At 40.7% G+C, this 12,807-nt stretch overlaps 1 protein-coding gene across 1 annotated transcript in view; it reads left to right on the forward strand.

Moving 5' to 3' along the window:
• The window catches only part of chd3 (chromodomain helicase DNA binding protein 3), a 38,483-nt gene extending 25,676 nt beyond the window's left edge, over positions 1-12,807 (forward strand). The window contains exons 37-40 of the mRNA XM_044098253.1: positions 2,995-3,190; positions 5,291-5,454; positions 5,737-5,863; positions 12,019-12,807. Of these exons, the coding sequence (XP_043954188.1) occupies positions 2,995-3,190; positions 5,291-5,454; positions 5,737-5,863; positions 12,019-12,296 (765 nt within the window). The 3' untranslated portion in view covers positions 12,297-12,807. The remainder of the gene's footprint in view (positions 1-2,994; positions 3,191-5,290; positions 5,455-5,736; positions 5,864-12,018) is intronic.

Raw genomic sequence — 12,807 nt, forward strand, 5'->3', positions numbered from 1 at the left:
TCCTGTTTTTGAGCAGTTCGCATGTTTCAGATCCTTCCCTCAACATCCTCATTTACTGTATCTCCCTCTCCTGCTGTTTCTTACCGTCTCCCTTTACCAAATTCTTCAAGTTTTTCTTCAACCTGGTGACAGCAGTGCCCACACACACACAAAAACGGAAATTTCTCATAAATTTCCCTCCAGGATGCCGTCAGCTGTGATTGGTTGTGTAATACGACTCCCTGTTTTTGGAACACTGCTATATATAGCCAGGTTTTTTTTTCCTGGACTCACTACTAATTCACAGTTTGTCTGAATTAGTCATGAAATGCCTGCAACACAGTTGTAAACAAGAGTGGATTTGCTGACAAATATGAGATGAAGTCTATATTTTTTGACTCAGGCTCCTGGGTTTTCTTTTATTCATGTTTGACGTATTCACATTTTTTAACAGTGTGCCAAATAATCAATATTCAAGAGAATATTTCTGAATAAGTCCGCATTTTATCTGAGGTACCGACTGTCAGTTTAATGTGGAGGCTTTCATATTCAGTCGATGGCTGTCCACTGTTATTATAAGCATTAAATTCATCAAACGCATCTTGATATTACACGAGGTGTTCAGAAATTACGTTTGATTCTGCGTCGACTGAAACCTTGAAACAATTCAAACGGATTTTCCTTACAACTTTAAATGTCGTAAGGCGAATGAGACGCAGATTCCTCATATTTTTCTTTCTTTTTTTTTTCTTTTTTTTCCGTCAGCATAAATAAACTCATTCTGTTCCTGAATGCTGGATCCCTTGCTGATTGAGCGTTACTCGAAGATAAACTTGGAATCAAATTCTTTGCTCCATCTTTTATGACCCATGTGTTGTCTTGATAGAATCACAGATGGTGAGTAGTGATTGGTTGTTGCACACAGGATACAGAGTTTCAGATTGCAGGAGAGGAATGTCAACAAGACGTGCTTTTACTGTGGAAAACGGAGCGGGAGCGAAAATATGTCTTTTTTTTTTTACTTCTGTTATTATCATTATTCGTCTCCTACAGAGTTTGTTTTCTGTTTTGTTTATGTGATACGGGAAAAAAAAAAAATTCTAATTGCTGCAAGACACCCCATTAGAAGTTGAAGGTTTACAATGCCACTAAATACTTCAAATTTAAGATTATAATTTTGTGCACATTCGAGTATTCCTGCACAAGCACATTCAACACTAAAGCAGATTAGGACGCCAGCAACCCTTATCACATTGAGAAAATAACTTTAGCTTATAAATCAATAATATAATCTGATATTCTCAATACTAACAGTTTGCTGCGACCAATTAATTCCTAGAGGTTTGTCTCTCTCCCTGGAAGTAAAGAAACTTGTGCCAGTGCAGAAACGTTTTTTCACAAAATATGGAGCACTGTGTAAAAAAAAAAAAAAAAAAAGTATAAAAAACTTACTTTTTAAAATCCAATTTCCAGCTCCAGAAACTGTTAACTGTAACAGCGCATCATTACTGTGAGGCAGAGCCGTGTTTCAGTTGGTCTGGAATGTCAAAACTACTGTGAGCAATCCGAGCTGACCTCAGCGCGTCCGTCCGTCTATCCATCCTGACCCCACGTCCTTCCAGCTGCGCAGCCAATAGGAGTGGAATTGTGCTTATTTTACGTTTTCAAACAATAAAAGAGCATTTTCACAATTACAGATCGTACAGTACTGTGTGTCCTTTATTTATGACTGAGGAGCGTGTAAAAGCAGTTTATTTTTGCAACTTTTGTGCCCGTGCCATCCATATTACATATTGAACTCGGGGTGACACGGGAACCTTCGTCTTTCCTATTTGATTGGCCGTTTATCTTTGATTTCCAGACTCGGAAAATGAAAAAAAATGTTACTTTTTAATACTTTGGACAAGCGACGACAAGGTCAAAGTACCCTTTTATAGCATTTTCTCAAGATTTTATCGTTTTCTTCCAGGGAATCAAGAGTTTTTAATCATTTAATCAATCATTTAATGTTTTCTTTAATTTGCCCTGAAGGTCTTACCAAGATTTGTCCTGGGATATTGGTTAAGATGTTTTTATTACGTCAGATATTTATGGACTTGGTTTCATCCAGCTTGAAGAACACGTCTCGCTACACTGATACCGTCATTTCAAAGAACAACTTAAGATTTGACAAGACCTGCAGATCTGGAACAGACTGCTAACCGGTGAACTATTACAAGAGAATGACCAGATGTATAGACCACTTCATAATTTCTTTTATCCTCAGGTTTTTTAAAGTTTCAGTGACTAATGTTGGGATTAACCTTAGGAACTTCTGCTTTTTTGTGAATTAGCTAATCAAAAACTAAATGTCTTCAGTGTTCTTATTTAGTTAAAGGTTTATTTAGCAACAGAAATAAAAACACAAAGCTTTGTCTTGCAAGTCTTACATGACTTTTTTTTTTTTTTTTCTGGTTCTTGATGCATCCCCTGGCAAAAATTTCAATAAACTGTTAGTAAATAAGTTAGTCGTCTGAGATTCTCCGAGGAAACAAAGCAAAGTTCTAGAGAGAGAAAAAAATTTGTTGCTACCCCATTTCCAAGGAACAGTGAAACCAGCATGACTTGACATTATAGTTAAGTGGACGAAAAAAAAAAAAAAATGAGGAAGAAAGATTTCCTGTATGGAAGAAGTGACATATCTTCCTCCCACTCAGTAACATTTTCAGACCTGAAACTAAAATATCCCATGTTCTGCAGTTGCCTAATATCGAAGTATTTCCCTTGGAGATTGATTCCACAAGTTCCTATGGACCTTGCGGCATCAGTTAAATATTTAGTGTCACAGCTTCATAATAAATGTCAGATGATCAATTCTTCATGTAATATAAACATCTATTTTATTAGTTTTCTAAGTTTAATTTCAGATTTTTTCCTGTATGACATAATTTCGTCCGAGCTTCCATCCATGTATCGAACCCCAGGTCTGTTGTTTTTAACCTTGGAACGAGTCGTTTCCTTACCGTCCCCTTGCAGCTGCTGGAGCAGGCGCTGGTGATCGAGGAGCAGTTGCGGCGGGCGGCGTACCTAAACATGACCCAGGACCCGAGCCACCCGGCCATGGCGCTCAACGCTCGCTTCGCTGAGGTGGAGTGCCTGGCGGAGTCGCACCAGCACCTCAGCAAGGAGTCGCTGGCAGGGAACAAGCCAGCCAACGCTGTTCTGCACAAAGGTCGGTGACAACACCGCTACGTCGCTACGGGATACAGTTCTGGTCAGAACTTTAGATGCACATGTTGGGCATGGATGTGGTGTTCTTTTTTTGGTATTTTATCCCTGATTTAACCTTTTTTTTTCTTTTTCCAGGATGTAGAGGGCAATATGGACTTAGAATTTTATTGCAATATTTTGTGGTAGTATTGCAATAATGATGGAAATTACTTTAAAAATATAGATTTAGGTAACTGTGCAGCTATGTCTGCATGGCACAGCGTTCACAGCGCCACAAACGCAGATACTGTTCTTATTTGAAACATTTTTCACCAGGACACCAGTCACTTAAAGAAGTGTGATCTCTATCACTAAGCTGCACACAGTAACTGCATTTAATCATATTTTAGAATTCACTGATATTTATTGATGTTCTCGTGGAAGAAACAGTGGTGAAAATGGTAAAAAAAAAAAAAAAAATCATTTCCGATAATACTGTACATTTTTTTTTTACTTAACTAATTGAAAATTACCTAGACAACAATAAAAGTAATTTTTTATAAGACATCTTTTATGATAAATGATACATGAATAAATATCCACCATTAGTTGTACAACAGACAACTTCAATTATTTTTGAAAATAAGAATTTGCTGCTGACGTTTCAATTTACTGTGGGTTTTCTCGTAAATATAGACACAAATAGACAAAAGTTTAAATCGTCTGACCCCAAACAGTCGCCCTCTGATGGAAGAAAATGAACCGGGGTCTTTTAGAAGAATCCATTCCCACTCTTCTGTCCCTCCAGAAGAACTAAACAAGATACATCCAGAGCTTCAGCGGAATGGTTTAGATCAAATGATATTTATTAGTTAACATCTTGTGGAAAAAGAAAGAGCGATGTCCAAAAAATATTTCCCCCTAAAATCGACAGCTAGGATCCACCGTCAGGCCTTTTAAAAAATTTATGGAGTATGACTTTTAAGTGGAGTCTGGACCAGGGAAACCGACCAGTCTTACTCTGTTGCAGTTCTTAGATTTATGACCCTTCAAACAGCTCTCTAAAATACGGCCATGGCGCTGAGATGAAGAAGTTTCTGTTTTTTATGGCAATCTGTGGAGCATTTTTGGGCAGGAAGGTGTCACTACTAAAAATACGAATGCGATCAAATCAGTTTGGTTGCTAATCTTTGACTCATCCCGGCCTATAATCTCCATCGTCCTGCTTATTATTTTCCGGAAAATAATAAATTTTTGAAGGTTAAAATCTTGAAGGTTAAAATCCTGGAAGTTTGTCATTTTTAGCACATCTTTGGTTGTTTTTAAAAAAATAAACAAGATCACGAAAACAGGCAGGATCATGACCAGAACTTTAAAGATGGCTGCAAGACGTGTGTGGCTTCGCTGCCGCATGCGAAGGCCCATTTATCTTAACATCACGTGACCCCGTGTGAATTAAATAAACTTTTTCTGATTTCAGTTTTCAGGCTAACAACTAGATGGCCCAAAGACGAAAACGTCCCTCATCAGAACAATCCCATATTGTCAGGAACCTTGTCACATTTTGGGATGGGAACTGACTTTAATCTCCTTTTATAATTGACGGCGAGAAGCTCGGCCAAGAATATTTCGGCAACCGGATTCAGGGAAAAGTTGACGGAAAAAAAAGACAAAAATTGGCAGACAGATAATCACAGGCAAACAATGAAAGAGATACAGATCAACACATCTGTTGAGCAATCTTCCCTGCCGTCTTTGCCCCAAGAAAGTGTCAGTCATGTAGAGAAGATAAGCTTTCGCTGTGCCAAGTGATAGCTCCAAACACTTCCTCTCTGGCACCCAAGAGATCCCGTCCATGTTTGGTGTTCCAGTATTTTTCCTCGTTTTTATGTCAGCTTGTGATCAATGATTAACTTCGTGTAAGGATGTGATGAAAGAGAGATCGAGGAAATAAACTCTCATATCTTAGAAATATGATCCTATCTAAAAGTCCAGGTCAAGAGACAAAAAGTAGAATTTAAAAATCTCTGGTAAGAATAAGAAACATCGATTTGTTCGGGAAAACCGTCCAGCATCATTTGGAGGCTGCTATGTAACAGCTCCTTGCTTCTTGTCGCTGCAGTGTTGAACCAGCTGGAGGAGCTGCTGAGTGACATGAAGGCCGACGTGACCCGGCTGCCCGCCACGCTGTCCCGAGTCCCGCCCATCGCCGCCCGCCTGCAGATGTCGGAGCGGAGCATCCTCAGCCGGCTCGCCAGCAAGGGCACCGAGACGCACACGCCCCCGGTCAGCAGCCTACACACACACACACAAACACACCTCAACACACTTCGACACACGGGTTCACTCACAAGCTGAAACCTGCTCCGTCCGCCAGTGGAAAAGCAATAGATGGAGGGCGTCCAATGAAAACACACTGCCTTTTTATTCTGTTACCCACCTGCTCTTCTTGACTCCACAATCACTTATTCAGCATTTCTTTTTCAGCTTGCGTAACATCCAGTCAAGGTGCTTCTTTTTTTTCTTTTTCTTTTTTTCAATAACACGATTTTCTCCGTCCTCGCGCAGCCCATACCGCCGGGACCCTACGCCACCCCTCAGAACTACGGCGCGCCCTTCACCCCGGCGCCGCCGAGCGCCCTGCACATGGGAGGAGCCAACTACAGCCAGATGCCGCCGGGATCCTTCATATCAGGTCAGTGTTTACGGGTTCTGGTTTGTCCAAAGCGGTGATATGTAACACACGTTTGTGATTTTAGCGGAAGAAGAGATGAGTTCAAAGGAAAACAAACAAACAAACAAACAAAAAAAACTGCATGATTTTCTGAGGCGCTGATAATTACAGCAGTCAGAGATAATTTAGTGAAGCAAAATCCCACTGGGCTTGATCGGTGTGACAGTTTGGCAAGTTGATGATATAAGAGGGATTTATGTGTCTTGGCGGCGACGGGGAGGTTTGAAGAGCGAGCTGTTGCTGCCTCGGGTGAAGGAACCGATTAGATCTCAGCGCGGAGTCCGAGCTGGTGTTTGTCATAAACCTTCTGCAATAGCAGTCATGAATACTCTTTTTATCTTCTGTTACATTTGACTTCATGACAAGGTAGCAAATTGGCCTGTGATTGCAACAGGAAACTGATTTATTGCTCTAAAAACACGGAGACTTCCCTGAAAGAAACCCGCAAACCTACATAATGTGTAATGTGACTGCAGAGCAGGAAACGTTAAAAACAAAAAGCGCCACACTCAGTTTATTGCTGACGTATTCAAACGTCTTGACCTTTTCCACATTTTGTCACATCATCACCCCAAACTTCAGCGCATTTTGTTAATATTTTAAGACGTACTAAAGTCGTAATGGAAACACGCTCTTTAAGTTTTGTTTTTTACATTTAAAAAGTGTTCATGTGACTTCAGCGACTCAGGAAGCTGAATAGAATTGTACTCCACACTTTTCAGATTTTCCTATATAAAAAAACCCCATTGAAAACATAATTTTCTTCCTGATTTCTGACGATTTACTACTTTGTGTTGGTCTAGTAAAATCCCAGCAATATCCACTGAAGTTTGTGGCTGGAGCACGTCAACATGTGAAGAGGTTAAAGAACTGTGAATAGTTTCGCAAGCCTCTGTTATCTCTACCCTCACAGTTCTTCTGCAGCCCCAGTGGTGAAACATTTGACTTCGGTGGGTTTTGAAGAAGCGCTGATCCCGATAAAGGTCGAGACTTGCTTAGCTGGTAACATGAGCTGTTTATGCTCAATAAAGCAGGGTATAAAAATGGGCCAAAATGTGCTCCAATCATAACAGAAATGTCAGGATTTTTGACTTTGTATGGTGCTGTCGCTGTGGGAAAAACATTTAGCAAAGGGAATTGGGGAAAAAAAAAAAAAAACATGTTCAGGCCTCCTAAGAAAGCCATAAATCTTAGTTTGTATTCTCTTTACTTAGTGTAATAGAATTATTTAGATTTTAAATTAGTGGCATTGAGAACTACTTTGCTCTAGGAGGATTGTTTTTGTATCTGCAGCACTTTATCACCTTGAGCAGCTTGAGTTGTTAAAAAAGGAGGCGGGGGGGAGAAGTTCATATCTAGAGGAAAAAAAACATCTGTGGCAGAGTTTCTGATGTGGCTGCCAGAAAGACACCTGAAATAGACATTACCAAAAAAAATAAATAAAAAATCAAACACGAACGTGTTGCACTTCTATATTAAGGCATTCTCAAAACCTCAGGAGCCAGCTCAGCATTTATAGGATCTAAAGACAGATTGTGCAATAATAAAGCTCAGTCTGGCCAGGCAGGCATTGTTTCTCCTGAAAAGTTTGATTCTTACCAACTTAAGAGCTTTTGAATAAAAATTGCAGAATGACTAAAACATTATTATTTATTTTTTTTGTTCTTTTGTTTGGGCTCCTATCCCACCACTCTTGCCTGCATTCTATCACAACTCACTGTCAGCTGGGTGAATTTATTTTCCCATAATTAGTACGGCAACAGCATGTGCTCTCCAGACGCACTCTCTGTCCTGCATGTGCTTTCGTGTTAGGAGATGTTTAGATAGCTGAGATGTGGCAGAGATAACCGGTAGAACCTGATACTCCCCCAGTAGCTTTCCTCCAGAAGAAACCACAACACCCAGCACTCACTCTCTCTCCCTTTCTGACTCTCTCTCTCTCACTCTCTCTCTCGTTCTCTCTCTCTCCCGTTTGGTGTATCTTAAGTTTTTTGTAATTGCAGACCGAGACATCTGTCAAAGGCATTGCATTTCAGCGAGCCAGGGGCCTATCGCTGAAAATGTCATTATGCTCGGCCCGTCTGAGAATGACTGTGCCAAGAAAACATTCTGACTTTGTACCAAGGTATTTTCAGTGGGACGCAGACCGCAGCAGGCCTGGTTGTGTAAACGTTGTGTTGTGACTTGTGAACGAGCGGAGGGCTGGGCCCGGCGTTTGGTCGCTCAGAAATAGTTGTGCTTCTCCGTGGTTTTTTGACTCACCGGGGCCCTCGCCGCCATAAGCCGGGCTGAGCTGAGCCGAGCCACGTGCAGTCCGAGACCTCTGGCAGGTTATGAGACCACATTTACGGGCTTGATTGGGGTCACGCTGCTTCCTGACCTTTTATGATTCAGGCAGCGAGAGGGGAAACCAGCAGAAGCAGGCGGGGTGGACCAGAGCTAAAATAACAATTCTGATTTTTTGCCACCTTGTAACTTCCCTACATTAATGGGAGTTTACTGAAAGAAGGTGTCACACTCGGGTACACAAAATACCTTACCAAAATATTCTTACCTACGTCCACATCTGCTGTTTTAGCTGCATTTTCTAAATGTAAGAATGCACCAGTTGCTCCAAGTTATTTACGTGGATGCAAAAGTATTCATGCCCCTACAGTCCTTCAGATTCTGTCACATTAGAGTCACAAACTATTATCTATTTTACTGGGATTCATCTGCTGGGCCGACACAAACCAGGCCACAACAATATAGTAAATGTTATGTTTTTATTTTACAACTGGCCTCCAGAGTCAATACTCCTAGTCACATTTTGCTACCATTCCAGCAGAGGGTTTTGGAGTATGTTTCTACCAGCTTTGCACGTCCACAGACTGAAATCTTTTCCCATTCTTCTCTGCAAAATAGTTCAGTGTCTGTGAACATCAATTTTTATAACTTAACAAAAATTGTCAACTGGATTTATGTCTGCACTTTAACTGGGTTATTCCTGCACATGAACATGCTCTGATTTCAGTTATTCCATGCTAGCTCTGAATCTTTATGATTGTTGCTTTGATTGAAGGTGAATCTTTGTCCCTGTCTCAACTCTTCTCCAGCGTTCAACAGGTTTTCTTAAAGTTTTGGCCTCTATGTATCTTCATCCATTTTCCCACCAATGATCTCCAGCTTTCCTATCACTGAAGAAAATATCTGTGACTTTCTTTTAACAATGATTTTTTTTGTCCTTTGCCACTCCTCCAGAAAGGCTAGATTTGTGGGGTGCATATGTAGACACCCACATACTTCACCTGAAGCTGAACAGTTGATGCACAGTCACATGGTTTCTGGTTGTTAGCGTTTATACACTCCTTTCATACAATGGCGCAGACCTCCTTTGGTACATCACACATTATGCCCCATACCTGCAGTTTCCTGCTACTTTCCTGCATCCCCTGTTTCGCTTTTACGAAATGCTCACACAGAGAGTGTCACACTTTTCTGCAGACAGCCTCTTCCGTGAACAACGATGTTGTAATTTTCATCCAGGGGATTTTAGCATTTGACTAAATTATTATTATAGTAGTTATTTGATTGAAGAATCATACTAATGCACACAATCCCTCATTCCACAAAAGTATTTTTCTCTTACATAATCAGAAACCAGGTAGTGGAAGCAAACTAGTTGAAGTGAAATATCTACATTATTGTCCAAGTGCGTAAAACACAACAAACAAATTCTGTTCCAGTAACTTGACCCTGCTTTAAGCTTCTCTATACATTTCTCCTTGAGCTCTGTCCGCTGTGTTCTTTGGTCTTTATGAGATTCTATGTTCATTAATGTTCTCCAACAAGCCTCTGAGCCAATCTGTTAAGACCTGAGATGCGTACTGGGTTCAAATCCCGGACAAGCCCCCAGTTGAAATGTCACCACCTGTCATTCAATCCACTGGGTTTCTCAACAACGGACAATTCAGGGGTCACAATTTTTCTTGAAGTAAACCAAAGTTCCCTGGGTTTATCATTAACGAATGCCTGGCAGTCATAGAGGTTTGGTGAAAAAAATGTTAAACATGCACTTAAGACATGGTTTTCCCAGGGGACTTAGAGGGTGGAATAGAATTTACTCCATTCCCAAAACCCAAATGGAGTCTGGAAAAATGCAAAAGATGGAAGTGACCAACCTCATGAGCAGGAGAACACAACAGTGATCAACAGTATTACTACCACATGCTTGTCTGTTCGAAGATAACTCCAAGTAAATTTTCCATTTTTTTCATCATTACATCGTATTCTTAATGGTTAAATCAAAGATTAATGTGTCAAGCTGGATCCAAAACAATAAATGTGAGTTGTGGCTACAGATCTGTTTTTATTACAGCTTCTTTGTAAAGCAGTAACTTTTCATGCATGTGGTACAAATATTCCTACACCGGCTGACATTAGTGATCAAAACATAGTTCAGATTTTCACAAGCAAGTCCAAAATGCATCTGACACCAAACGCCGTTGATCAAATATTTTGAAGATTTAAAACAATAATAAAAGTAAATAAGTCAATAAATAACAAATATCCTCCAGGAATTCCAATTTTGAGCAGCAGGACAACCTAATATTTCCATCATCATCAGGTTTGTCAGCCCAAAAAGGTGGCAGAGTATATTTGACTGCTGCATGTTCCACATATTGGATCCAATATTGTGCAAGCAAAATTTGTTCAGTCAGACTTTTGACAATATCTATACAGTAAAATCAAAACGAAAAACACCATGATTAAACTTTAGCCATATTATTTAACAAGCAAAAATGCCAAAGAAATACAGAGCCAAAGAAATACTGAATATAAAACAAAATCAAAAGACTTGCCAACCACGAGAATCCCTTTATGGGCTTGTATGAAACACATTAAGTTTTTGAACAAGCAATTTATGTGGAATCTTTTAAGACTGTCAAATCAATGAGGTCATTAGCAGGACTCTGGAGAACCGGACTGCATTTGGGAGGTGATTAAGCTGTTGGATTCAGGTGTGTTGGACCAGGGAGACGTCTGAGAATTGCAGGACACCGGCCCTCGAGGACCAGAAGTGCCCACCCCTGTTTTAAGATCTGATCCTTGGTGAGGCATCTCTGTCTCTTTAAAAAATGTCACACACACAGTTTATTCCTTTTAAGAGGAACACATTAAATGGAGCGTGTCTCAACTATAAACTCATTCAACTCAAATTAAAGTAAAAATCGGATCTCCTCACATGACGTGTGAAAGTGAAATCAGTGTGGTGTTTATGAGTGGAGGATGTATGTGAAAGTGCTGCTATGTGAAATCAAAATGATCTATAGCAGAGGCGAGTTAGTCGGCCGGTCTGGGGTTTGAAAAGCTGATGGCCTTACCAGGTCCTCAGGTGTCCTGTATCAGTAATCAGTGTTGCATGTGACAGATAAATGCCCAGCCTAACCACAACATTCCTGCGGAGGTTGTCACACCTTCAGAGAACAGCTGTGCACGCACCGGGGTTAAATTAAACTAATCCCATGTTTGACAATATTTACGTGACTTCTGAAGATGATTGTTTGCTTTGGGTTAACTTCGAGGTTTTAAAGTAAATGAGAGCTAAATTAAAGTCATGTATCAGTTTCCTTCATCTTTTCATTTCACAAGTAACCTTGTATTTCTTTTGGTATGTCTAATAAAAATTGAAAGAACGTTTATTGAAGTTTGTAATAAGAACGAGTCAAAATGGGGAAATGTTCTTTTTGTTTTTTTTTGTTGTTTTTTTTAAATATAATTTTGCAAGGCTCTGTATATCAGCAACATCTGGAGCTGAATTTTTTTTTGGAAATTCTGTTTTTGCCATCAGGAAACTATGCAGCTCTGCTAACGGACTCACATTCTAGACAAAGCTTCGTCTTTTAGACGCTTATAAATTAAAGTGATAGAGCAGAGCACATGGGAGCACCTGCCCTGCCGATATCTCCACCCTCCCACCAGCTCCAGTAGCTCCATCTCTGACCCTCTGACCTCTCTGCAGAGGAGGGAGGGAAGTTAAAGACAAGTCCCTTTGGGGATGTGTAAAGTGTCACATTATCCTGCTCCCCCTCTCTCCAAGCCTCCACTACAAGTCTGCCGCTTGTCTGCCCCCACAGAAGCCGCCGCCGCTGCCGCTGCTGCTGGGGCCACCTGGGGTGCCGCTGGTGGAGCCGCAGGGGGGTCAACTGCCGCCGGGGTTTTCCAGAAGACCAAGGAGCACGACGTGATGCAGCGGCAGCGAGTGGTGGACCTCTGGAAAGACGGCAAGTCAGAGGGAGCTATCGGACTGGAGCTGAGGATGCCCAAGTCCACGGTTCACAGCATCATTGTCAAGTATCGGCTTAGCAACACGGTGGAGAACCTGCCGCGTAACGGGCGACCAAAAAAGCCTTGACGGAAGGCGAGGGAGAGGATCCTGGAATGTAGCAAAACTGATGAAACAGAAAAAAAACCAAACTGGATTTTAAAACCAACAACAAATAAGACGAAGCTCCAAAGAAGACCTGATAACGAAGCACTTACGCACTGCTGGAATGTGAGGTATATAAAGATGGAAGAACAATCTCAAAACTCAGAAATTGAAGGTTTGAAATGCAAAATAAAAAAGCAGTGGCAGCACTTTGACCCACAAAAGAAAGCAGGCAATCAACTGCTTAAAGAGTGGACCAAAAATAAACAGGGAGAAATGAAGGGTGCTGCTGACAGGGAAGAAAAAGAAAAGCTTAAAAACAAATCTGTCTGGAATGAAAGCAGGAGGACAAAAAAGGACAGAATGTTAATGCAATCAAAGGGGTTTTTTTTAGAAAAATGCAGCAAAAAAGTTTTTGTTTTTTTTTAATCTTCTCATACAGATTTCTTGAGACTTCTTTTTCTGTTTTTCCCTTTGAGCCAAAAGATTTCCCCCC

Source organism: Gambusia affinis, linkage group LG18 (assembly GCF_019740435.1).
Source record: "Gambusia affinis linkage group LG18, SWU_Gaff_1.0, whole genome shotgun sequence".
Lineage (NCBI taxonomy): Eukaryota > Metazoa > Chordata > Actinopteri > Cyprinodontiformes > Poeciliidae > Gambusia > Gambusia affinis.